Source organism: Pteropus medius, unplaced genomic scaffold, assembly GCF_902729225.1.
Source record: "Pteropus medius unplaced genomic scaffold, Ma_sr-lr_union100, whole genome shotgun sequence".
NCBI lineage: Eukaryota > Metazoa > Chordata > Mammalia > Chiroptera > Pteropodidae > Pteropus > Pteropus medius.
Genome location: NW_024342471.1, coordinates 14,854,915 through 14,882,044, shown reverse-complemented (window position 1 = coordinate 14,882,044; position 27,130 = coordinate 14,854,915). Strand labels below are relative to the sequence as shown.

Genomic DNA, 27,130 nt, shown 5'->3' with positions numbered 1-27,130 from the left:
ATCAAGGGATGGGAAGTACTCTGCCCATGAAAGGGAAATGAGGATATGCAAAAAAAAAAAAAAAAAGTATGTAGAAATACATGTATTTATGTGTACATAAATATATAAAATCTCTGACAGTAATCTAATCTACCACACATCTGGTAAGGCCTTTAATAAGTGTTTACCGAATGTGACTTGGGACCACAGCATTTTAAGGTGATATACTCTTTGAGGGCTTCCTGAAAACATCTATGAAGCATCAATCCTCTTATTACAATCACTGCCACAGCTATCTGGCTTTGAGCTTGAGTTCCTGCTACGCCTGCAGGGCAATGTCATCTATAGCAAAGGTGGCTGAAAGCTAATTTAAGATCTTATTTGCTCATTCCGATTACAATGCTGATGTCTACCCCAGAATAAGACTGAAATTTAGGTTTTGAACTTCCTTCTTCCTCTACTCCTATTACCCAGAGTAAGATGACACATTATCTGCTTTAAACTCTCTTGAAGGTACAAGAGAACTGGCCCAGAATTCAGCTGAGGAAGCATCAGTAGGGCAAGGAGGCTACAAGCTACAGAGTGCTGTCTACTAGTGGGCCCCACTGGGTAAGAGAGACACAAATCAGAGCACAGCACAACTGAGATAGTTAGGAGATTCAAAACTGCTGCATGCATTGAGACAGAGTCAAGGGGATGGTTAGCCTGAAGAGAACCTTCACAAGAACCTTCACATGATCTCTGTGGCCTGAAGGAGAATCAGGCAATGGGTCCTCTGGTTTTATCTGCTGAAAAGGCCTATGAATAAACTAGTAGCAATGAACACCGCAAGGGCCCAGATTATGGTCACTAAATACTGTCAAATAAAAATAATCAGGGCTCCTTAGAGAAATGACTAATTCCAGGTATGGGACTAAAAACATGAGCTTGGAAATCTTAGCATACCAGAAAAGCAAGGAAGTTGCTACAATTCTTAGGGTTGTTTCAAAAAAACTCAGGAGGCAACTTGAATTGACTACCACTGACCAAAGATAAAGTATCATTAATAAAGAGAACTTGAAAAAGTTTAAAATCAGGCTTCATGGTTGAATGGATGTAGGCAAAGGTCATCAATGGCTGCCAACATGAAAAAAACGGACACCCAAGCAGTCTTAAAGCAGGGGGACTTGTAGATTGAGACTTCAGGACATCTTTTATAGGTATATACTGAACTATATTTAGCTGAAATGTCTAGGATTTCCTTCAGTCTTCTGGGGGAAGAAGTGGGACATATATTGTTAAATGATTGGCTTCCTCTCCTCTTAAAAACAAAAAAAGACATTTCGACTTTACCTTTAAAAGTCTATCCTCCACAGAAAGCACTTCCTTACAGAATGCCAATGAATAGAATTTAGAAAATCAACAAATTTTCATAGTGGGTGAGTATGATAAGGAACTGGGTATTGAGATTACAGTTACCAAATTATTGATTATAAAGGGAAAAAGTGACTTTATAAATGACCCAGGTTATTATAATGTGACACTAGATAAAATGCATTGAGGGCATTCCTGCCAAAAATGCAGTCATGAGACATCAGGAAAGCCCAAATTAAGGGAAATTCTATAAAATAAATATACTTTACTCTTAAAAAAAAGGTCAAGAAAAAGGCTGAAGACCTACTTCAGATTAAGAGACTAAATAGCCATGACAATGAAATGCAGCAAAAGATCCAGGACCAATGGGAAAAAATATAAAGGACATTATAGGACAACTAATGAAATATAAATATGTGCTACGGATTAGACAACAGTATTTATCAATGCCAATTTCCTAGTTTTGATACATACCATAATTGTATAAGAAAATGCCCCCTTTCCTAGGAAATAATGTTTTTTAGAGATAAAACAGCAAGATGTCTTACTTTCAGATACCTCAGGAAAAAATATGTAATACAAACAAAATACAAGATAGTTGTACTATACTCCAAAGTTTTTCAAGTTTGAAATTTTGTGAATTAAACTCTACTCATTCTATACTGAGCCTCTTTATCCTAATTTCTTGAGTGCTTTTCACTGAGGAATTGAGTATCTAAAACAGGCATTGTTATTCGTATAAGAACCCTCACCTTTCAAATCTTCATGCTAATAATACTTAAAAATGATCTCAAAATTGGGTGCAAATATACAGATGTTAACAGTGAACATAAATTTAATTTCTAACTTCTTAGTTTGAGGTATGACAGTATATATACTTGCCTTCATACATAAATGAGCTATAATTAAACTACCTTGGCAATGTGAATCTTTCTAGATTTGCATCCTCAAAAGGATGCATAAGGACCTAATAATCCTGGTTTCCTCTAAGGGATCAAAGGTGGAGTTTAATGTTACTCTTAGTATCTTCTGATTTTTGAACCATGATTTAAATGTGAAAAGTTAATTGAGGTCAGTAAAGGACTATACTTGTGGTCCACATAGAGGGCTGCCATAAGATAGCTAGGCAATTCTAAACAAACTATTTAGAATCTGGAAGACAAACTACAAGTAATTATGTGAACTAATCCTTTTATCAAATGAAGCATACATGGTGAAATGGAGTACAAATATGCATTTTATTTAAGATAAAATTGCCGCCTCAAAAAGCAAAAAAATTAGGGTAAACTAATAATTTACTAGATTGCTGAACTATTTAAGAGCTCTAAAATATAGTTTGTGGGCTTTGATACTGTATTATCCAAGTACACATTACTTTTGTAATTATTAGATCAGAACTTAGGTAAACGAAACGTTCCACTGCCACAGGACTGAAGCTGAAAGAAATCAGAAAACAGTGCTTTCTGAAAACAAGGTAAATAAAAATGTCATGGTTCTTAAGCATAAATTGCCATGGAAAATGTTCTAACTGCTAAAAGATAAAAATGGGTAAATTTTATGTAAAAATAAAGCAAGGTTAATACAACAAAGATTATTTACCCCACCCCGATTTGGAGTTTTTAATTCTTCATAATAGCTAGCAGATAGCATTTGATGGTACTGTTCTAAGTACTTTCCACATATTAACCTTTAACCTTCATGACCCGAGGGTTTATCCCTACTACTTTATGAGACTGAAAGCATAAAAATAGGTAATGACTATGTCGATCCCCAATTTGTTTTTGAGGATGTGAAAACAAGATCTTTTTCAAGTCAGGAACAACTCCAATTTAAGAGTCCACTTGCCAAGAATTTGCACTAAGTGGGTATATACAATAAATTCAAAACAAGCCTTTCCCTCAGTAAGCATTTTATTGAGGACATAAAGCATAAAATAGGTTAACAAAAGTGGGAGAAAGATGAAATCAAGATGAAGGATGGTAACAACACAGGAGGGGCAGGTAGAACTTAAAACAGGCCAGAGGTACTATGGTGTTAATAAAACTCAAAATGGAGAATTAAGATGATGCTCACTTCTGTTATTAGCTTAATACGCCATCTAGTTACAGATCAGTATGTGGCATGTTGGATTGCCAGATTCAATTCACAAATTAGCAAGGAACTAAACATTTTATCTACTCTGTTCTCAAGTGGGCCAATGCTATGAATAGTGGTTTACCTAATGACATAGGCAGAGATATGGAATAAGATTAGGTTTTTAGTAAATTGGCCTTTGCTAATTACCAGAAAATTTTTATGGATGCAGGAATTTACCTATATCCACTATGAGGCCAGCTAACAATGTAGACAAACCTATCACACCTGTGATATAACATTAACATGAGGATGTTGCACACTTTGAGTCAAATTTCACAATGTCATCTCCCCCCAAAGCTTTCTTTCTCTGAAACAAGAGAACTTTGGTAAAAGGCAAGCCTTAAACTAACTTGTCCTTAAACACTAAATTCTAAAGGCAATGGAGGCTTGCCTCTTGTCATTAACTTGTTCTTTCAAGTTCGCAAAATAATAAACTATAATTATGGACACTACTTTCCTGAAATTCGTATTAGTAAAAAACTCCATTTCTTATAAACGTCTAAATTAAAAAATATCAAAATAAAGAAAATAGGGTCATGGAAGAAGCATCAATCTTTTGAGGCATTACATTTCCAAGATCAGGTTCTAAGATTTTGTAACAATCCCAGGAATTTAAGAACAAGTCATTTTACTCATTAAGTATTCCTAGCTACTCTGCAGTTTTGACACTTAGATCTTTGCCTTGATTTTTTCATGCAGCTTTATTACATATCCCTTCTGGATTAACTGATCCTACACACTGGCTGTATGCCTGTGGCACAATGAGCAGTGTATCACCATGACCCAACCCTTGGTACCTTACCTAGCAAAAGCTCTTGAGACAGTAAATGTTTAATGAGTGCTTATTTTAAAGGACAGTATCTGAACAAAGATATAAGGTTAATTCATTTCTTAAACTGACATTTCAGTTAGGCTTACTGCTATATGAACTAATTGATAATCAAGTAACTCCTACATATTTATAGTATAATTTGGTCTCCAATTTCATTGCTTCATTCATAAGAACAAAAAACTTAGTTTACCCATTCCCCCTCTAACCTTGTGTTGTAAAATTTACAAGGATGATCTAAGCAATTAACATATAACCCGAACTGCAAAGGAGACATTACTGGGTGAAATTTGACTTTAATCAGCAACTGATTTTCCCAAGTGATTTGTTAAGTGCCTGTTAAATATCATCTTTCAAAAGAAAATGCATTTGCTTTTGTACTTGAACAATTGTATACTAACTTTCTGATGAAAGGCCACTTCTATTTTTATGTAACAAATATTAAAGAACATGGAACCGTACTCTAACAAAACACTAGTTATACTGACCACTTCCAGAAAGTAGGGTTACCAGACTGTATGAGATACCAAGTATTAAGTGCTATTTCTTCAAGAGTTCAAAGTTTGAAAGTTTCATTATGTAAAATCCATTAATTTAAGCAAAACTGTGTAACAGGTTGACTACAAAATATCTTTTATTTTTAACTTAACATGTGAAAGGGGCAAATACAATGACTTTGGCAAATTTAATAGCACAAAATGTTATCCAAATTGAATAATTTATTGCTGGTCTGAGGCTTGCCTTGTTTTACGCACACTTAAATAGAATTTATATTGTTTCCATGAACAGCAGATATCAACATTTAAAGGAATTAATAGTGACCTATTCAATAAGGCAATCATCTTGGTAGCAAACTTTTATTGAAATCTTATGTAACTCAAGCTTTATAAAAAGCCAACATAATTGCAAAATGAGTTCTCCCTCTAAAGCCTTCAGTATCCAAAGCTTGAAAGTTAATTTAAAAGTAAGCAAACAAAACAAAACCCCTGCAGCAGATCCTGCTGAAATATTTAAAAAAAAAAAAAATCTAAATGAGCTTAATCTTTACAAAAGTTATTTTAGCTCAAAAGCTATAAAATCAAAAGTTATCTTAATTCTATAAAGAAGGGAGAAGGTCTTCATGCCACCATTTCTTTAGAACCTCATCTTTTTCATCAAATTTGGCCACAAATCAAATTTCTGTGTGCCCTTGTTTTCAGGAAATTTCCTCTTGCAGAAGAGGCCAAGTATAAATGGAAGAGTAACTGCCTAAGCAAGTAGGAAAGTGTTCCGTAATAGTGTGCAAAGAACATAGAGTTCTCGGTTAATCTCTGGAACTCGATCTGGACCGTGACCTTGACTTTGAACGGGATCTAGAACGGGATCTTGAAGCTCTTTTTGGTGGAGGGGATGTAGAATGAGCCTTTGAGGGTGGAGGAGGTGCGGGTGTATTGGAACGAGACTGGCTCCTTGATCTAGATTTCGACTTTATATCACCTTTTCCATTTTCTTTGGGGGAACGAGAACGAGATCTGCTTTGAGATTTCTCATACTCATCCTTAGATCTGCTTCGAGAGCGCGAACGGGAGCCCCGATCAGACTTGGGCTTAGATTTGCTCTTTGATCTAGACTTCCTGCCTTTTGACCGAGAACGTGATCGACCTTTGCTCCGAGACCTAGAGCTGAACAAGAAAAGCCAGATTCTTTATCAATACCTTGCAAGAATAAGTACTCCACAAACTGCAGAAAAAGACCCAACATTATTTACCGGGAGCGACTTTTTGAGATACTTCGTGATCTACTGCGGCTGCTCCTGCGACTCCTACTTCGTGACCTTCTTCTAGATCGTGATCTGTAAGAACCACAATAATATCATAATCTCAAAACATCAACATGTGTCATGAAAAGCAATAGACAAACAAGTTGCTCACTACAAATTACATCTACCATCAAAACATCCGGAAGAGGACCCAATTATGTACAACTAAGAACTGATCAAATTTTAATTAAGTATTAACGGAAATATGGCTGGTCTTCCTTCATTCTTAACAAATATTTTCTCTCCTCTCCACATCCTTCAAGTTACCTTGATCTGCTTCCAGAGTAAGACCGCCTATGGCTTGTTCGTGCTTTATCTTCAATGAGCCTAATATTTCTGCCATTTATTTCTGTACCATCCAGTTTATCCAAAGCACGCTTCATGTCAGAGTAGGAGCGAAACTCAATTACACCTTCATTTGTGCGTTCTTTGTGAGCATCCGCATAGGTTACTTCACCTGCTTGTCTCATGAAATCCTAAAAGAGCAACAAGACAGGTGAGGCCCAAAAATCTAAACATCTACATATTATATACCTCTTGGAAATGGAAAAGTAAAATATGAGCCTATGCTGTAAACATTAGTATTTTTACTTTGAATTATAGCACATACCTTTAAATCTTGCCAACTGCAACGACTTGAAAGATTTTCTACAATAAGTCTGAATTCTGTACGAACAGGTGGTCCATATTTGTCTCTGCCAGAAGTTCTCCGACTGCTGTATCCACCTCCACCACCTTTATCATACGAAGGGAACAATTAGATGCTTTGTAATGATAGGAATCCATAACGTTTTTGAAAGTTAGTACAAACATATCAACTTTTATTTACTGGAGTAGGACTTTGCTATTATATGCTAAACCTTTCATACAATTGTGATTTGCCACAAATTAAGTTAAGGGCAAGCCAAATAGACTAAATCCAACTAAACTTCTCCTACAATCTGTTAGAGAGTGACTGCTCCTTTATTCAATTTACCTCGCTAAGTTTTATTTTACAGAACATTGTAAAATATAAAACTTAACTGATTACATGCATTTCTACATTTTACAAAAATGTTTACTAGTTACACTAAGTACTTACATCACAGTGTGAGGTTTTTGGTGGTGGTTTGGCCACAAAACACGCAAGGTAACAGTCACCTAGTTCAGATTAACCAGTTTTGTCTAACCCTTGGAATCCTCACCATCACCCTGCGTCTAATGGCAAAAGGCTGCTGTCGTCATGGCTTCCGGTAAGGTCAGCCAAAGGGTCATAGGGCAAGGGTCACACAATGTATGGAAAAGCCAAGGCCAATCAGGAAAGGCAGTCATCTTAGCCTCAGTGGACACAGCCTCAGCCCCATTGGTCACTTTCAAATTGAAACATCAAGGACTTGTTAAAAAGTTTGAATTCAACATGCAACAATTTCAACATCAAACATTTAACATAACCAAAAATCCCCCCACCTCCTCCCAAAAACATGCCCCCACTAGTTCAAATACAGCATAAAGCTTATTTATTTACTTGTGGTAAATACCACATTACTTCAAAATATTATTTTCCTTGGCCCCCGCCAATTTTAGTAAGTTTCAGATCTAAACTAAAACTCCTCCCCTTACCCCGTCCCCACCTCCACCCCAGCCTGATCCCCAACTTCTACGCTGACATTTACATTTCTAGCAAATGCACTGACAGGTAAGCAAGGGGGATACAATAAATACAGCCATCCCTCACTTCCTCTGTAGGTAGAGTTCACGACAGTGCTGACAGGGGCCCAGCACAAGCCACCCACCTCCCCACTTAGCAAAAACCTCCCAAATACCCAAACCCTGGCTAGGCAAAGCCCACAACCCAATCCCCGCGCTCCGGCGTCCCGTGGCTGCACCGGACAGGCGTGAAGGCAGCGGGGCCCAGAGACACCCGAGTCAAACGACACCACCCACTGCGCCTGCCTGGGCTGGGAGGCCCCACCCCGGTCCCCCCCTAGTCCTGCGTCTACCCCCCCTCGGTCCCAAGGACGCGGAGCGCGCGGGGCTGGGACTCACTGCGGCTTCCGTAGCTGTAGCCGTCACGATCGCGGCGCGGGCCTCGGGCATGTTCCACAATCACGCGCTCGCCGCAGAGATCCTTGCCGTTCAGCTCGTAAACGGCATCGTCGGCGTCGCGGGAGTCCTCGAACTCCACGAAGCCGTACCTAAGAGCGGTGCGAGAGCCGGGACAGGCGTGGCGCCGTTAGGCCGGGGGCGCGCACGCACGCGCGGCCGCGGCCACCACCACCCCCGCGCGCTCCCGAGGCCCCGCGTCGCCGCCATCTTGGAGGCCCTGCCACGCGGCGCCGCGGCCTTAGCAGCCTTTTCCTTCTTGGGGTGTCCCGCCACCGCCAGGCCCGAAGCAGTGAGGGCGGAAGCGGGCGCCCAGGTCCAACTCACCCATTTTTGAGGTCTATTTCGAGGAGGCGACCATAGCCACTGAAAAAGCGCTGGATGTCCTTCTCCCGGACGTGGTAGCTAAGGCGTCCTATGTAGACGCGCGGCATGTCCTTGGCGGGCGGGGGGGCCCGAGGGCTGGCTGTCGAACGGCGGACCGCAAGGTAGAAGCCGCGGTGCGAGTGCGGGAACGGCAAGAACCCAAACACGCGCCTCACGGCAGCGGCGGCCAAGTCCAGCCACACAATGGTGCGCGCGCGCCAGGGTTACGCTATAAGGGCGGGCGGCCGGGGGCGGGGCCCAGCGCGTGACGTCACCGCGCAGCACGTACTCTCCCGCGCTGGATCCCTGGGCGCGAGGGTGACTCGTGGGTCCGCCGGCGAGTTCTTGGGGAAGTGTGGTTTTTTTTTTTTTTTACCTGCTCAGAAAATTTTCTCCACCCATCTTTGTAAGGGTAATATCCCCTCGTCCAGACGCGGACTTGTCTTCTAATTTGCACTTAGTAAAAATTTTTTCCTCAGCGTTATTTCTCCGGGACTGGCGCTAGGAAGGCAAGCTAGGAGACTCTCCGTTTTCCATTGGTTCTAGAGGTTGTCGTACTAGGCCTTTGTGGTCTCTGATTGGTCCCTTAAAACGAGACCGCATTTGCTCCACCGGTCGGCACCGGCTGTGCTGGGCGGGGAACGCGCTCTCGAACACACTTGGTTAGCCCATTTCACAGCATCTGAGTTTTGAGCTCTAAGGGCGGGGTGACCCGTCTGGAATCGCGTTGCAAGCTCACAGCCCTGCTGGTTTCCCTCGTGTCTCGCTCATAGCCATCATCAGCCTTCACCCGCCTCCCTGCACGTTTCCCTCTTTGTGGTCTCATGAAGAGCACTGACATTTGGACTCACCTAGAGGTTGCTCTGTACATGGCAATCCCACGTTCGCCGTAGGTGTTCACAAAGGTAGCACGGTCCAGGCCTCTGGCCCAAGAAAACTGAGCAGGACTTGGCAGCCCTCTTACAGAGGTGCGCTCTTTTTCTTCCCCATATGGAGAGTGCGTTGCCCCAACGCCATCCCTTCCCCTGTTGGTTTGGAAGGTACATTATCTGTGTAGCAGAAATATACATTTTTGAGTTTATCACTAGAAATTCCATTTAAAGCTTGAGAACTAGGTGAAAACGCCAACGGAGTAAGTATAGGAGAGTAGAAGACCCCGGAGTATTCTGAAATATAGGAAAGGAGACTACAGAGGTGTGGAAAAAACCGGGAGGGCATAGTGTCACAGAAGCTGAGAGAAAAGGGTACTACTGAACTAATACTGGCTGTTTAGATATTTCCGTATATCCCAGCTCTTCTTGAGTAGTGCAATCTTGATATTCTTCAGTTTCTGGTTGAAAGCGAGGTAGGGGGGACATTTGGCAGTCTGGAGACTTGTAGGTTGTCAAGACTGCGGGAGGGTGAGTGTTAATACTGGCATCTTGTGGTAGAGGCTATTCTGTGCTTAGAATACATAGGTTTATCTTTTTTAAAAAATCATTTAATATAGTAGAGAAAGGAGAATTCAACAATATGATAACATTTTTTTCACTCATCAAATTGTCAATACTTTAAAATTTGTTAAAATTCATTATTAACTAGAAGAGAACCAGAAATTGGTGGGATTGAACATTCTTTTGGGGAAGGTAACGGGTAGTACTTATTAAAGGATGCGTATTCACAGTGGGGTGTTTCCTCCCTTCTTGCAGTTCGTTTACCCATAGAGAAAGATGCAACTGACATCCTCCTCTGCTTTCTCTCACCTCTTTTTCCCCAGAGCCCAGTGGCTACACTTAACAAAAAAACTAAGTAACATTGGCTACAGAAGAGGAAACGGTGTCAAATATTGTCACTGCAGGGAGTGCTGGGCCATCAACATTCTGTGGAGTCTTGCTGATGATCTTACTCACCTCTATGGATATTTTGGAAGAACAACTCACAGAAATTAATGTACAACATGAGAACTCATTTCCTTGGACAACTACAATTGTGGCACATAAAGATCACTGCTCATTCTAAAATTGTGGAGGTAACTGTGGGAGTCTTATCAGTAAGAGAGAGAGAGTCACCTGAATCTGATTCACAAGAGAGTTAATAACTTTGAATCCACAATTACCCAGATCATAAAGTACAGTCTAGAGTGTACATTCGTGTTTTTCAATCCAATGAATATTCTTATATATGTTAGCTAGAAACCAAAAGAATTTCCCAAGCACCATGTGATCCGAAGTAGGTGTAAACTATCTTTTGATAGGTTTTGCTCTCTTATGTCTGAAAAATGTAGCATTCCAGAAGCTGTCTCGTCTTGAATGGATTTTGAGAGAACATGGCAACTCAAGTATGTTTATATGGAGTGGAATGAATGTAGTATGGGCTGCTCCAGAAACAGAATTCAGAAATGGAAACTCAGTGAAAGGGTTTGAAGAAAAATGTGAATCAGATGATTGAAAGAGCCTCTGAGGTGTTAAAACTAAAAGTATATTCCGACTGTGATACTGGGTTAAATGTTGCCAAGCTAATCCAAACTCTCGTTGAAAAAACATCTGTACAGGATTCATCTAGAAAGGGTTTTTCAGCCTTTGCACTATTGACATTTGGGGGTAGATAATTTTTTGTTGTTGGGGCTGTCCTGTGTATTATGGGATATTTAGTAGCATCCCTGGCTGGTGCCTACCTGCTAGATGCCAGTAGCTCTTCCCTTCCCCCCAATCGTGACAACCAACAGTGTCTCCAGATGTTGACACATGTTTGCTGAGCCACAGAATCGTCCCCTGATGTATTGCTTCTGACGGGATGTGTGATGCTTAGAGTGGGCTTCCCTTCTATTTTAAGTGTTCAAGGATTAACCAGAGTTTTCAACAAGGAGTGGGAGGATAATGAGGTTTCACCACTCAAAAAGAGTAGGGATATGCTAAGCTATTTAAATATCCGATATTATCTGAGCAATATGCTGAGGAAATGTAATGATTAGACTATGATTAACTCTGAATATACAATTTTTTTTCTTACCGAGTACATGAATTTGGGCTCATAGCATCCAGGCACATGCCCAGCAAATGCTTAAAGAACCTCTGAGCAAGTAAAATCTATTACTGTCAAGTAGAAAAAATGCACAGAGTGGATTAGAGATATAAATTTACGAGTTTGTCACAAACTGGATGAAAACCCTAAAAAAGTAAATGTAGATGGGGAGCAGAAGAAAATTCAGAACGACACGCTGTTAATTCCTATATATAATTCCTGTGGCTGCTATAACAAATTACCACCAACTTAGTGGCTTAAAGCGAGGTAAATTAATATTTTATAGTTCTGGAGGTCAGCAGTTTGGAATGGTTCGTTAGGTTAACATCAAGGGACAGCAGGGCTGCATTCCTTCTGAGGCTCTAGGGAAAGACTGCATTCTTTGGCTCGTGGCCCCTTCTGCTTTCTTCAAAGCCATTAACTTTGGTTGAGACCTTGTATTCAGTCACTCTGACCCTGGCCCCTGCTTCCATTGTCACATCTCTGATGTTGAGTCTCCTGGCTTCCTTTTATAAGAACCCTTATGATTACATTGGGCCCACCCTGATAATCAGGGATCATCTCCTATCTCAAGATCTTTGACTTAATCACATCTGCAAAGTCCCCTTTGCCACAGGTAACATAGACACAGGTTCTGGGGATTATGACATGGACATCTGGGGATGGGGCATTATTCTGTCTCCTGAAATTTACTTAAATACAGGAAAGGGGACTGGGAAGGAATGGCTAAAGAGGTAGGGGAAGAGACAGTATGGTGTCACAGAAGCCAAGAGAGGAAAGGGTTTCAAGGAAGTAGTGGTCAACTGACAAAGTCACAAGTCTTTGACCCTGCCACTTCACTGCTAGACATCTATTTGACAAGAAGACCACTTTGTAAAATTATAAGCCCTGGGGGTGCTACTTCAGCAATGGAATACACTGCCGCTGGGCCTTTGCACTGACTGGTTCTCTGTATCTGGAGCTCTGTTTTCTTGTAGTTTATTCCCTCACTTCTGGGTTCTACTCAGAGTCACCTTATCACTCCTCTAACCACTCATTTTATTTTATTTTTCCCAGGTTTATTGAGATATTATTAGCATACAACGTGTAAGTTTAAGGTGACAATGTGATGATTTGATGCATGTATATGTTGCAAAATAATTATAATACTGCCATTCCTTCACAACCATTTTTTTTTTTTTGGTGGTTATAACATTTAATATTTACTCTCAATGATTTTCAGGTATTTAATACAGTATTGTTATAGTCACCATGCTGTTCATTAGCTGCCCAAAATTTACTCATAATTGAAAGTTTGTACTCTTTGACTGTCATTTTCCCAATTTTCCTCACCCTACACCGCTGACAACTACTATTCTATTCTCTATGTCTGAGTTTGGCTTTTTTAGATTCTGCATATAAGTGAGAACATACAGTATTTGTCTTTTTTCCAGGTGACTTATTTCACTTAGCATAATGCCCTCGAGGTCCATCCATGCTGTCATAAAGGGCAGGATTTCCTTTTTTATGGCTGAGTAACATTCCGTTGTATATACACACATTCTTAAAAAATACATTCATCCTTTGATGAACACTTAGGTTTGTTTCCATATCATGGCTATTGTAAATGATACTGCAGTGAACACGGTAGTATAAATATCTCTTTGAGGTAGTGATGTCATTTTCTTCAGATATATATCCAGAAGCAGGATTACTGGATCAGATGTTCCATTTTTAATTTCTTGAGGAACCTCTATACTATTTTTCATAGTGACTACCAATTTAGATGCCTACCAACACTGCACAAGTGTTCCCTATTCTACACAGCCTCACCAACACTTCTTTTAGATAATAGCCATTCTAACTAGTGTAAGGTGATCTTGTAACCACCAATTTTAAAATAGCATCCTCCTTGTACTCTGTATCTTCTTACCCTGTTTTATTATTTTTTTAAATAGAATGTTCAACACCTGACATTTATTTACCGCCTTCCCTCACCCCCACTAGAACTTAAGCTTCATCAGAACAGAGGTGTTGTCTGGCTCTTCACTGTTATATCCTCAGCACTTAGGAAAGTACTGGGAATATGTCTTCATTCCCGGCGAATACAGGAAAGGGGACTGGGAAGGAATGGCTAAAGAGGTAGGGGAAGAGACATTATGGTGTTACAGAAGCTGTAAGTGCTGCACCGTTCTGGTAATTGTTAAGAGCATGTGAAGTGAGGTTCTGCATCCAGCAGGTACCAGTGTGCTGAAGGTCTCATCAGGATATGCTGGTGGGATGGAATCTTCCTCCTGGTTCGTGCTCATCCAGTCATGCCGCCCAGACACACACACCCTCTGAGGGCACAGAGCTGCCGCAGTGCTCACTGCAGACCCCACATTTCCTCCACCAAAGCTTATCTAAACGGAATTCTGCCATGGCTATGGAGCCACCAGAATTGTCATACATTGTCAGTGAGTGTGTAAATTTGTAGTCACTTTGGAAAACTGAAAATCTGTCACTTTAGTGTCTACTAGAGCTGTCTAGTAAAGATGAAGCCGCCAGTGTCTATTCCCACGACCTAGCAATTCCACACCTAATAGAAATGTGTACATACTCCATAAGGAACGTATTAGAAATTCATAGCAGCATTATGTGCAGTACCCACAAACTAGAAGCCACTCAGATGCACATCCATAGGAAAATGAACAAAGCAATTGTGGTTTATTCACACCACACACTACTGCACAGCAATGAGAAAACCACAATGACCTGAAAGCAAAATCAATGTATTTCACAAATATGACTGTCCAAGCAAGACATGAAGGTGCCCATACTGTATGATTCCATATATGGAAAACTGACAGACAAGCAAAACTAATCCATGGTGTGAGAGGTCAGGATAGGTGGTGAGGAGTGACTAGAAAGGGAACTTCTGGGGTTCATGTCATATTTTGTTTCTTGAGCTGTGCTGTTTACACAGGTGTGCTCTGTGAAAATTCATTGAGCTGTACATTTATAATTTGTGCACTTTGCTGTATATTATAAAAATTTTTGAAAAGGATTATTTTCAAAAAAATTACTTGATATTAAGTTCTCTGGGTTGTGCTGGGGACTAAAGCTCAACTGAGGACTTGATTCATAGTCTTTGCCCATGAATGTTAATTTGTCTGAATCAATTACTTGTTTATATGTTTTGTTTGTTTCCCAATTAGGTTTCTGTAGGCTAAGAATTGATTCTTGGTGCAGAAAATGTGGCTTTGTTGCCACCTGGTGGCTGTCAGTGTTATTACAGTGGTAGATTAATGCCTTCAGCTTCCTGGTGCATGTATCTATGAAGATCAGAGATAGAAGACCATTGAATATCGCCAAATCCAAATCTTTGAATTGCCAAGCCCTTCCTCACCCAGAGATTTTATGGCCCTTACTTGAACACCTAACCAGGCAGCTAAGTCCATTCTTGGATATCTCTAACTGTGAGTAAATTCTTTATAGAAAGTAAAAGATTACCACCTTGAATTGTCTACTCACTAGTCTTGGTTATACCCTTAAAGCTGTTCAGATATCTACATCTGCTTCCCACAAATGGGTCTTTCAGGTGTTTGGGGACAGCACTCAGACCCTCTGTTCATGTCCTCTCCTCTGGCTAAATGTCCAGTCTCCCAAACATCCCTGCTACCCCCCCCGCCCCCCCACCCCGTCTCTCTACCCAGGGCCTGCTTTCAAGTCCACCACTTCTGGGTGGAGGGCTTTGGAATTCTTCAATTTTCCACCTTCCCAGCAGTGTGCCAAGTCGTCTCATGCCTCTGAGCCTCATTCCTCATCTCTAAAATAGGTGTAATAATAGGATGAGCCTCATAGAGTTGAGCCAAGAAATAACTGATGGTGTGTCTTTGGGGCCTGGCATGCTGTCGGCAGACTTTTCCTGTAAAGGGCCAGGCAGTGAATACTTTGGCTTTGTGGGCTGAGAGTCGCTTGTACCTACTCAGGTCTGCTGTTGTAGCACCCAAGCCCTCCCTTCCCCACAGCTTGTATGCAAATGTTATGAAAACAGGTGCTGACCCTCGGAGTGAGAATGGGCTGAATGGGGAGGATTTTATTTCTCCCTCTTGGAGAGAAGAAATGTTTATTACTTACCTTTGTGTCTTCTTTTGGGCTCAGCATAGGGTCTGGCACATAGTAGGTGTTCAGGAAATGTTTAATGAAGGAAGAGAAACAATATGTGACATAGGGAAGAGAATGGCCTTTGGAGTCAAAGAGACTTGAGTCCAAATCGACTTATTCTCTATGTGACCTGTGTTAAAGAAAAAATTATTCATGATGCTTGTAAAAAAATGGTCAGGCAGACTTTGTTCAGGAGACTGTTGAGATAGGTATAGGAGCCACCACAGTGGGGTTTTGCAGTAGCGGAGAGACATTGAGTTCAACTTCGATTATAACAAAGAAAAGGGGTAATTTACAGCCAAAAAGCAGGACGGAGGGGTGTCAGTGGATGGCAAATTGGACATCACCTGGGATATGGTGGAAGATGAGGAACATAATCAGATATTGAGTGTCTTCTGGCCAAACCAGATCTCAGCAGGATTCTTGCTGAAATTTTGTATATGAGTAGAACACAGACGCCCCAAAGTTAGGGCCTAGTCAGGCAGGAAGAGAGTTCAGAGGAGCCCGACTACAGTTTGGTCAAGGAGAGATTCTGTCACCTAAGCTGAGACATTCCCCTCTTCCTCTCAGCACCTCTTCATCTGTATAAGGGACATCATAGTAATACCTGCTGTGTAAGGTTGTTGCAAGTGTTAATGGAGATCATGGGGAAAAGTGTGGATGCTGAAAAATATTTTCTCAGAAGAAAGCATGAAAAAGGTCTTCATCTTCCATGATTTTAAGCCCATGGCCTTCTATCCTTAGTCCCTCTGGATTGAGGGCCATTTCTTGTCTCCAGTCTGCACAAACAGCCTTTGCTGGCTCCTCTTGGGCTCTGGGATGGGTGGAGGGTGGCACTAAGGGAGAGGAGTGATTGTAGCGGGGTGAGGAGAGAGTCACGCTTCCTGTTCTGAATTCAGGGCCATGCCAGCAGTAATTGCAGCCGATCAGTTTTTGCTCCAAGGGCTCAGTGTCGGCTGTAAAGAATTAATGGCCAGGAAAGGTGTCTGCCAATGATTTCTCAACTCAGGGTGCAGACTTTATAGAAACATAGCTGAGCCCATCTCACATGCAGGCCTCCCAGTGCTGGCTGACGATTATCCCTGTTGAGGTCTCTCCCAGGAGAGTGCTGGAGTCAGGGGTCTCTCCTTCCAGATCATCTCAAGTGTGTGTGGAACATTCCTTGTGTTTACAGAGAAGAGAATAAGGACACATGTGTATCGTGGTTTGGTTGGCCTAGAAGCCAGCCTGGGACAGGAATTTGAGAACATGAAGTTTATTTGGGAGGTGATCCTAAGAAACACCAGTGGGAGGTTAGGGAAATGAGATGGAGAAAAGATGGAACTTAAGGTGCATAATCAAACTAGTTACACTGGGTGGTGGAGCTTAATCTCACCTGGGGCTCTGGGAAATGGTATGACACATACATCTCAAAATGACCCCATCTGAGAATGAGGGACCTGGGGTATTTATACACTGGCTCCTGTGGATCATCGGTTGAAGGCTGCCCCCAGAGCATTCCATACCCGGCAGGTCTAGCCTATCTTACTTTGTGGTCAAGATGGTCTTTGGCAGGGGATGCAGGTGCTCGCAGCTGGCATGCCCTGAAATGGAACGGTCTGGGGGGTTTGAGCCAGGCACCCATAGAGTCCACTATAACACAGGTCGAAGGCACTTAAGATCTGTAGTCTCATTTAACCTCTGCATCTATCCAAAATCGAATCATAATTTCCTCTCCCCAGATCTGCTCTTTAGCGCTAGACTAGGGTGAGGTGAGTGAAGCCCTCATGCCAGGTGCAACATTTAAGAGGGCACCCAAAACCCCAGCAGTCAAGTCATATTTGAATGTAATAGTTGAAAAAAAGCGAATGCAAAAAAATCCACGATGAACAAATTAGCAGGATTTTACTTCAAGACAGAATCAGTAACTGACTAGCGAAGGGAAAAATCAGTTAATACTGATCTTGTTCATTATGGATTTTTTGGGCATTCGTTTTTATTTTTAAAAATATTGCATCGAAACATTCTTTATCTTGATTACCACATTTTTTGGAACACGCATGTATTTGTCCCTTACTTGTCTCAGTGTAGTCTTGGCCCTCCTCCCTTGCCCATGGCTCCTTCTTTCCCTCACTGTCACCAGAAGTACCATTACTGATATTTTAGCCCTACTTCCAAGCGTCTCTCAAATCTGTCATCCATCTTCCATCTCCAGGCAATATCTGTCTCCTATTTCCATTCTCTCCCAGTCTCCCTACTTTCTTGTTTCCTCCTCCAGGCCAGGGAGAGGTCAGCTTCTTCTAGAGGAATGGCCACTCTCCCGACCTCGTTTCCCAAGTCTCAGCTCACAACGGCTTGTAATAAACTCCAGATGCAGACCCCCAAGCTTTGCCCTTGGCATGTAAAGGGATGGTTCTGGAATTAAGAAATTGTTTTTCCCTTCTAAGGCCAGATTTTAAGACTTTGGTTTCTAGATAGACTCAAAGCCAAACTATGATTTGTTTATTGCAGGTGATGTCTGGATGCCTCTTAAAGTAATAAATGTCCTTGATTCAAAAGGGAGGAGGAGGATGTTAGGGTAAAGGGACACAGAGTGTCATGATTCTTGGGAATGCAAAATAAATGGATCCATTATGCAGTCAGATACGTCCCCAAGTTCCCAGTACCTTTGCCCACTTCCTGGGCATTCATTATTTCTGGAGAGTTCCAGCAAATTCTCCTGTTTAGTTAGCATTACCTACCCACATCAAGGCCATATTTGTCTTGGATTCGCTGGTTCCTCTGCTCACTTATTTAAGTCTGGGTGGATAAAGAAGCTCTTTGAATCACTGGTGGTAAAGTCTAAAGTTTGGGTGGGCGTTTCAGGGAGTAAAGGGGAGTTCTGGATTCTAATCCTGGACCTTTCTGGGTCTGAAGTCCCTGAGTAGAAAATGGACAAAATAGTAACCCCCACATGGGTTGTTGGAAGAATCAAGATAAGGATGTACGTGAAACTTCCCATAGCCATAGACACAGACCGAGTGCCCAGTTGGTGTCTGTTACCCGCCCCCCTGCCTCCCGCCTCTTGAACGGCCTGCTCTCATCTGCCCTTTGAGCTGAACTTCCTTGTTCCAGAATTCTGGGCTTCCATAAACAGAGCTTAGTACTGGATTTGTTAACCCGCTCAGCAAAGCTCTCAAGCAACAGCCCATCCTACTGCTGTTGAACAGTGCAGTGTGATTAGGCATAAGTGGGCTGCAGCTACCACAATGACTAATTCATGCAACTTTCTCTGCGAAGAGCCAGGTGTGTTGGTTCCCCAGTGCTGTGATTGACTTTGGAGCTGAAGATTTCCTCAATACTATTTGATTATTTGATTATCATTATTGTATACACACATGTGTTTTGGGTCCTGGGTCTTGACATCTGGGAATCTTGGGTCAGCAGAGGTGTTGGGTTGAGGCAGGTAGGTAAAGAGCAGAAGAGAGGCCAGAAGTCCATCTAGGTATCTAAAGTCCCCACTCTCCCAGGTTTACCCCCTTGGCTTACTTTGTGTCACCCAGGTTCTGAGTGTTGTACACACACAGTGTTGTGAGATATAATTCTGCGAAGCCCAGCATGGGATCACCCCTGCTGACCTCTTTACTCTTCGGTAGGTCCTGAATGTTCCCTCCCCTCTGTCCTCTGTGCTCCAGTCATAGTGACCTCATTTTGATGACTAGAACACATCAATCTCTTTCCCTCCTCAGAGCCCATCACCTGCCCTGCTAGTCTCTGTGTATTGTTACTCATTCTCCCCTTCTCTCCATGGCTAGATTCTTATCCTTCAGAGTTTAGCTCACTTCTCACCTTTCCAGGGACGTCTTCCCTGTCCACCTGTCTAAAGAAAGGTCCTCTGACATTATTTATCATAGCACCTCACTTGCTTCCTTTACAGCATTTAATTATTTTAACTCATTTTAAAATTTGCTTTTCTGTCCCCTCCTACCAGATTACACTCCATAAGGGCAAGAGCCATTTTTGTGTTGTTCTGTGTGCTATCCCCAGAACCGAGAGTAGCGCTGACATTATAGTAGGTGCTTACTAAATATCGGTGGAAGAGCAATCCTCACTTTCACTTTCCATTTTATTATCTTGAACAAATTTTGCAGGCAGCCCCATGGGCCGTTTGGTTGACTCACCTTGGGAATCATTTCTGGGGTCAAGGTTCCTCCTCACTCTTTAGAAGCAACTGGGATTGGATCCTCTAACATGTAATGCCTGAGCCTCCATAAGACATGCATTGCCAAGCTAAGCCCAGCAGGCTGCTTGCTTTCTAGTAAGCTCCTACATGGGGTGAGGGAAAGTCAGAGAGTAGGAACTCGTCTTGCCTGAGAACTTGCTGCATGATAGCTCTGTGAACTTGGCAAAGTAATCTCTTCGGGCTACAGTTTTCCCATCTCTAAAATGGGACTAACAGTAAGACAGGTTTTGCAGTTTCAGCACGATTGACATTTTGGGGTGGATAATTCTTTGTTGGATGGTGTGTGTGTCCTGTGCATTGTGGGATGGTTAGCAGCATCTACTCACTAGATGCCGGTAGCAAACCCAGTTATGGCAATGAAGAATGTCTCCAGAGGATGCCAAATATCCCCAGGGGGTAAAGTCTCATTCTTCTTCTGCCCCTCCCCCCACTGAAGACCACTGCAATGATACCTGCCTTATATTAGCATTGCTGATAGATTAAATGTTATAGGTTATGTTAAGTGCTTATTAATATGCCTGGCATGGAGGAAGGATTTAATATATACGTTTACGATCTTTTATTGTTGTTGTTATTAACATCCTTATACTGAAGGCCACAAGGAGTTTCAGGGAAGAGGTGGACACGGGGCCAGCAGACCCAGGACAATCAATCTGCTCTTGCGCTAACAGTGTGCTGGAGTCATCTTGTCCCTGTGTCCAAGAACTGATGGTTAAGTTTTCAGGAAAATTGCAAAGCAGTTGTTAAAGATAGCCATTCTTGAAATTGACAGTGCTAGGAGTATTTACACCATGGGAATCAGCAAATGCTGCATAGCAGAACTTTGTTTTAGGGGAGCCGCCTGGCTGCCACAGTGCTTCTTTATTAACACAGCAAATGACAGGATCTTGTGGTGGGTCTGAGAGCTACTGATATTTTGAAATAATAATGAACATAAATGACATTTTGAGATATCAACAACAATGTAATATGATATAACAATATCTGTGATTTCTATTGGTGATAAAGTCCCAGGTACTGGCTTGCTTCCCACATTCGGATTTAACAGGAATGCTAAATTTCAGTTAGAAGTAGAGGATAATAAAGACGTAATTTTTTTTTTCATTTACAGACCCCTTGAATTCTCAGTTAACTTCTGCTCTAGTGGGCACATAAAATGGTTAAGTGTAAAGGAACCTGGGCCTGAAAATCAGACAGACCTGAGCTTGCATCTCATTCCTGCCAGTAATTTAGCTGGGCGCGTCTTAATTTCCTCATCCTCAAAATGGGAATCCGAACTTGATGGGTTGTAGAAATTAAGTAGAAAGATATAGTTAAAGTGCTTTAAGAGGGGCCTGGCACCCAGGAGAGAGAGGGAGGGAGTGAGTGAGTGAGAATATGTGTGTTGCGGGAGGGACTTTATAACACGTCTGTAAGTGTCTGCAGAGATCTCTGAATCTGAGCGGCATAGGTAGTGACAGATTTTACCCCAGGTGGCGCTCCTGGTTCATCTTTAGTTTCTGTCTGGATGAAAAATTTGCATTGTATATGCTGGGCAGAACAAATAGAATTATGACTCACTTTTTACAAATTGTGTAGTGGATTTTACATACTTTCATGGTTGATTTTCCACCATGTTTCAAATCATTTCAAAATGTTTTTTTTTTTTGGTCCCTTCCTTTGGGATGTTGGGACTTGTGTCCCATTGTGGAGGGGCATCATGCTCCCCCACCCCACTCCTTCCCTCCTTGCCTTCCCCAGGGCACAGTGAGGGAAGAACCACACTTTTTCCTTCCTTTGCCTGGAAGCTTCATTATTCCTTGCACAGGACCATTTTCCAGCTCATTAGAACCTGGAGCTAAGATAAAGGAGGGCAGAGCCATTAGGTAGCAATTTATATGTAAATGTGGAAGTTACTGAAGAAAGTTGAGAGTGTGCTTTAGGAAGCGTTTGGATTGGGACCCTTCTGGAAAGCGAGCTTCAGAGTCCAGAGCCCTGAGGACACTACAGCTTGTGTGTGTGTGTGTGTGTGTGTGTGTGTGTGTGTGTGTGTGTGTGACAGCCACCAGCAAAGGAACCCTCTGGGTTTGGTCCCAAGCTTTAATATTGAGTCGGGAATTAAAATGAGGGACTCTAAAAAGGCCAGAGCAAAACCTCCCTAAAGCTAAAGAAAAGCAGTCTTCATCCCCACACCAGGCTTTTCTTCCCCTGAGGTCAGTAGCCTCCACCCAGGCCAATCCCCAACCTTTTGGTAGTGAGAGTCAGAAGGACTCTTGAGAGAGGGCAGGCTGTCACCCTAGGAGAAGCAGCCTCCAACCTCTTCTTCAGTCACCTGGCAAGTAGTTTTCTGAGGCAGGAAAGACATCTTCACCTCTGCCAGCTGTTCCAGTGTTTCAACCTATGCCACATAGTGTTAGCATTCTAAACCCTGAGCCTGGCCCATTGCAATATTCTTCCTCCAGAGGCAAGGGGTGGAGGTGATGTGTTTGTAGGGGAGGGTGAGCATATCCTTAAACCAATATGTCAGGATTAAGAGTTTGATCTTGGTCTTAAGAGCAGTGGGGAACCCTCAAGGAGTTTTAAGCAGACAAATGACTTGGTTAGGTTTGTGTTTCAGAAAGATCTCTGGCTTCTATGAGGAACGAGTGGGAGGCAGTGGATAGAAAGATGAGTTAACAGCCTCCTTTAGTCATTTAGAAAAGAGATGTGGTGCCTGAATCAAGGTAGTGGAGGGGCAGACAAGATGATGGATTTGATAGATTCCCAAGAGACATAATCGATAGTACTTGGTGATTGATTGGCTGTGGGCCTGAGAGAAAGTGAGTAATGATAGCCAAGCTTATGGCTTGAGCAGCTGGGTGGGCAGTGTCATGTGCAGTTTCCTGAGTTTGTACTGCAGGAAGAGAAGCAGTAGGTTTTGGGGGAAACATGGTGGGGTTAGTTTTGGCCATGCTGAATCCAGTGAACCGGTAGGACATCCAAATAGAGATGTCCGGTTGAGCATAAGAAAGAAGCTTGGGAGACATTAGCATATAGAAAGTAATTAATTGAGAAAAGGAATGTCAGGACAAATTCCAGAGGAGGACGATGGGAAGGAAGGGAAGAGGGAGATGATTTCACAAAGTTGACTGAGAAGTGATGGCCAGAGAGGTAGGAGTGGAGAGGAGAATATCATGGAATTTGAGGGAAGAGAGCATTTCAAGGAGACAGGGTGAAATGATGGAGAGAGGCAAGAGAAAGGTTGGATCTAGTTGAGTGAATGGGAGGTGAGGATGTGCTACAAACAGTGTAGACAATTCTTCCCTCCATTCTTTGCTTCCTTCCAACAAAAAGAAAGAAATAGGACTCACCTGGAACCCTACCACCTGAGACGACCATTGTTAATATTTTGGTGCCTGGCCTTCTATGTGTCTTTTTAGATACCCCACACTGCATACATACAGAAACTTTCGTTGCGTAGTTTTTAGATTTTATATTGTTGTTTGTATCTTTTCATTGCTTGGTCGTATTCTGTTTTATGAATATATAATAGTGTGCTTGTCCAATCTTCTGGGCTGTTTTCAACTTTATTATGAAAGAACTGCTGTGAACATTTGCGTATGAGTCTTTTTGTAGGCAGATGCTTTCTTTTCTCTTGGGTAAATACCTAGGAGTGGGATTGCTGGTGATAGGGTAGATATATATTTAGCTTTATAAGGATCTATCACGATCTTTTTCCAAAACGATTGTACCGTTTTACACTCCCCTCAAAAATGTGTGGGTTCCAGTTACATTACATTCTTAACAGCAGCTGGTGTTGTAGTCTTTAAATGCAGCCATTTTGGTAAATATGTAAAGGTATCTCTGTGATTTTAATCTACTTTTTCCTGATGACTCATGATATGTAAAGGTATCTCTGTGATTTTAATCTACTTTTTCCTGATGACTCATGATATTGAGTACTTTTTCATGTGCATATGGGCCACTCATATATTTTCTCTTGTAAAGTGTTTGTTAAAATCTTTTACCATTTTTTAATGGGCTTTTTAAAAATTATTATTGAGATATAAGAGTTTTTTAAAAAAAATATATTCTGAATACTATTTGTCAGATATATGTTTTGTGCATTTCTTCCCCCAGTCTGAGAAATGCATATTCATTTTCCTGAAAGTGTCTTTTGATGAGCAGAAATTTTAAATTTTGGTAAGTCTAAGTTATAAAATTTTTTTGAGATTATTGCCTATATGATTATTATTTAATTTTTTAAAAAAATGGTTATTGCTTTCTAAGTCCTGCCTAAGATGCCTACTGAAGAAGTCTAATCCGTAATTTGAGAAGAAAGTCGCCTACATTTTCTTCTAGAAGTTTTATAGTTTTAGCTTCTATGTTTAGGCCCTTGATCCATCTCGATTTAACTTTTGTACATGGAATAAGAAGATAAGGATTGAGGGTCACTTGGATAGAAAAAAATTTCTGGTTGTCCCAGAACTATTTGTTGAAAACATTTCCCTTCTTTACTGGATTGCTTTGGTATCTTTGTCAAAACTTAAAATGACCATATAGATGAGGATATATTTCGAGACTCCCTATTCTGTTCCACTGATCTGTCTGTCCTATGCCATCATTCCAGTGCCTTGATCATCGTAGCCTTATAAGAAGTCTTTACATCAGGCTGTGTTACTTCTCCAAATTTGTCCTTTTTCACAATTGCTATGGATATTGCCAGGTTCTTTGCATTTCTGTATAAATTTTAGAATCGGTTTGTCAAATTCTACAGGATGGACTTACCAAGATTGCATTAAAGGTGTAGATAACTAACATCTTAAAAAACATCGAGTATTCCAATTGATATATTTGGTATAGCTCTCCATTTATTAGGTCTTCTTTAATTTATATCAGTATATCATTGTGGTCTTTCATGTAGAAATTTTTAACAGAGGTAATTTCTTTTGTTAAATTTATTCTTAAGTTTTTCATATTTTTTGACAATATAGTACATGAAATTGTTTTTTTTTAAAATTTCTCTTTCCAACTTTTCACTGCTAGAATATGGAAATACAGTTGATTTTTGTATATTGCTCTTGTATCTACAAGTTTGCTAATTATTAGTTCCAGTAGATGTTTTATAGATTCTTTAAGATTTTCTAAGTAAACATCATTCATCTGTGAATAAAGACAGTTATACTTCTTCCTTTCCAATCTATATGCCTTTTACTTCTTTATTCTTGCCTTACTTCACAGGCTAGGACCTCTGGTACAGTGTTGAATATAAGTGATGAAAATGGACATCCTTGCTTTGTTCCCAATTTAGAGGTAAAACATTCAATATTTAACTATTAAATATAATTTTAACTGTAGGTTTTTTTGAAGATACCATTAATTAGATTGAAGTTTCCTTTTAATTCTGGTGTGCTGGATGTAGTTGTTTTTTTTAATGAATGGCTGTTGGTTTCTTTTTTTTTCAAACAATTTTCCTGCTTCTATTTAAATAAGTCTTTGATTTTTCTTTTTCTTTTGTTACTATTGGCTTTGCATAAGTTGAACCAGGCTTAGATTTCTGGGATGCACCCGATTTGGTCATGATGCATTTTGCTTTTTTATATGTTGTTAGATTCTATTTGAAAATATTTTATGGAGGATTTTTACATCTAAAGGATATTGTTCTGGATTTTTTTTTTTTTTTTTGTAATTTCTTTGTCAAGTTTGCCACTAGGGTTATGCCATTCTCTTAAAACAAGTTAGGAAGTGTTCTCTTTTCCATTTTCTGAGTTTTTGTAGGAGTTAATTCCTCCTTGATAAAATTTGCTGGTGAAACCATGTGAAGTTTTCTTTGTAGGGAGTTGTGTGTGTGTGTGTGTGTGTGTGTGCGTGCGTTGTGTGTATGAGGTGTCTGTGGGAAGGTTCTAAATTATGGACTTAATTCCTTATTAGATCTATGGCTATGTAGATTTATTTTATATCAATTTTTGTAAGTCATATATTCAAGGAGTTTGTCTATTTTCCAAGGTTGTCTAAATAATTTTTAGCATAAAGTTATAATATTCTGTTATTCCTTTAATATTGGTAGAATGTGTAAGTCTGTATCTTCTTTCATTTCTGATATTGGTAATTTGCGTTATTCCTCTTCTTGGTAAGTCAAGTGTGAGGTTTATTACTTTTATTAATCTTTCAAACAACTTTTGGCTTTGTTAATTTTCCTCTATTGTTTATTTTCATTTAGATGATTTATGCTGTTTTTTAAAAAATCCTATTTCTACTAACTTTAGGTTTGCATTGCTCTTCTTTTTCTAGCTTCTTGAGGTGGAATCTTAGGCCATTTATTTTATATCTATTTTATTTTCTAATATAAATATTTAAATTATGAAGTTCTTGCTAAGCACTGCTTTGGCTGCATCCCACAAATGTTGATATGTATTTTCATTATTCATCTAAAAATGGTTTAAAATTTCCCTTGTGATTTCTTTGTTGACCCAATGATTATTCGTACATTTTTTGCTTAGTACCCAAATATTTGTTTTTCTACATATTAATTGTTAATGAGTTCAAATTTCATTCTATTATGGTCATAAAATGTACTCTGTATTAATTCAACTTAAATTGAGACCACCCAGGATATGGTGGTCTGTCTTGGTGAATGTATGAACATTTGAAAAACATATGTATTCTGCTATTGTTAGGTATATTAATATTCTACACATATAAATTAGATCAAGGCAGTTTATGCCCAAATTTCTACATTTTTAATGAATAAAAAAAAATCTATTTTTAGCAATCACTGAGAGAGGAGTGATAGACTTTTGTCAGTTTTCGTCCATGCATTTTGAAGCTCTATTATTAGGTGAATTATAATTTTTATGTTTTCCTGATAAAAATAGGCCATTTTACTATCATGAAATGTTCCTTTTTATCTCTTTGAATACTCTCTGACTTGAAATCCTCTTTATATGAAATAACATAGCCCTCATTCTGGCCTACTTACACCCTGATTTTATGTTGTATGATATATCTTTTCTCATCCATTTTTTACCTATTGTATTGTTATATTTAAAGTGTGTCTTATAGTCGAAGAAAGCCTGTTTTTTTTTTTTTTAAATCCATTCTGACATTCTCTCCCTTTTAGTTGGAGTGTTTAGTCCATTTACAGATAGTGTAATGGTGGATATGATTTGATATAGGTCTACCATTTTATTATTTGTCTGTCATATATTTTTGTTTCTCTGTTCCTCCTTTCTGTCTTTTGGATTAAATAATTTTTAGAATTCCATTTTAATTTATTAATTTGTTTTTAGCTATACTTTTTGCA

At 40.5% G+C, this 27,130-nt stretch overlaps 1 protein-coding gene and 1 long non-coding RNA gene across 3 annotated transcripts in view; one reads left to right on the top strand and one right to left on the bottom strand.

The window, feature by feature from the left end:
- Positions 1 to 4,906: 4,906 nt before the first annotated feature.
- On the bottom strand, positions 4,907 to 8,759 carry SRSF6 (serine and arginine rich splicing factor 6). Of its 2 annotated transcripts, XM_039864359.1 has the most exons (6): positions 8,505 to 8,759; positions 8,121 to 8,269; positions 6,706 to 6,830; positions 6,363 to 6,571; positions 6,045 to 6,128; positions 4,907 to 5,958 (listed from the first exon to the last, which is right to left on the bottom strand). In XM_039864359.1, exons 1-6 carry the CDS (start codon positions 8,609 to 8,611, stop codon positions 5,601 to 5,603), a joined length of 1,032 nt encoding a protein of 343 aa, XP_039720293.1. In that variant the 5' UTR covers positions 8,612 to 8,759; the 3' UTR covers positions 4,907 to 5,600. The 2 variants fall into 2 exon arrangements, 1 of the variants encoding a protein (XP_039720293.1); XR_005653081.1 differs by lacking the exon at positions 8,505 to 8,759 and having other exon boundaries at positions 7,177 to 8,133.
- A 74-nt stretch (positions 8,760 to 8,833) lies between these two features.
- The window catches only part of LOC120603681 (uncharacterized), a 138,143-nt gene continuing 119,846 nt past the window's right edge, over positions 8,834 to 27,130 (top strand). The window contains exons 1-3 of the long non-coding RNA XR_005653082.1: positions 8,834 to 9,583; positions 10,300 to 11,810; positions 14,720 to 14,980. This is a non-coding gene — a long non-coding RNA (uncharacterized LOC120603681). The remainder of the gene's footprint in view (positions 9,584 to 10,299; positions 11,811 to 14,719; positions 14,981 to 27,130) is intronic.

Excerpts from the sequence above, each read along its gene's own strand:
- SRSF6 (XM_039864359.1), bottom strand. The coding sequence starts at position 8,611 with ATGCCGCGCGTCTACATAGGACGCCTTAGCTACCACGTCCGGGAGAAG. Across the intron at positions 6,831-8,120 it reads CTACAGCTACGGAAGCCGCA|GTGGTGGAGGTGGATACAGC; the intron begins GTGAGTCCCAGC and ends CGTATGATAAAG. Across the intron at positions 5,959-6,044 it reads ATCTCAAAAAGTCGCTCCCG|CTCTAGGTCTCGGAGCAAAG; the intron begins GTAAATAATGTT and ends TTTCTTGTTCAG.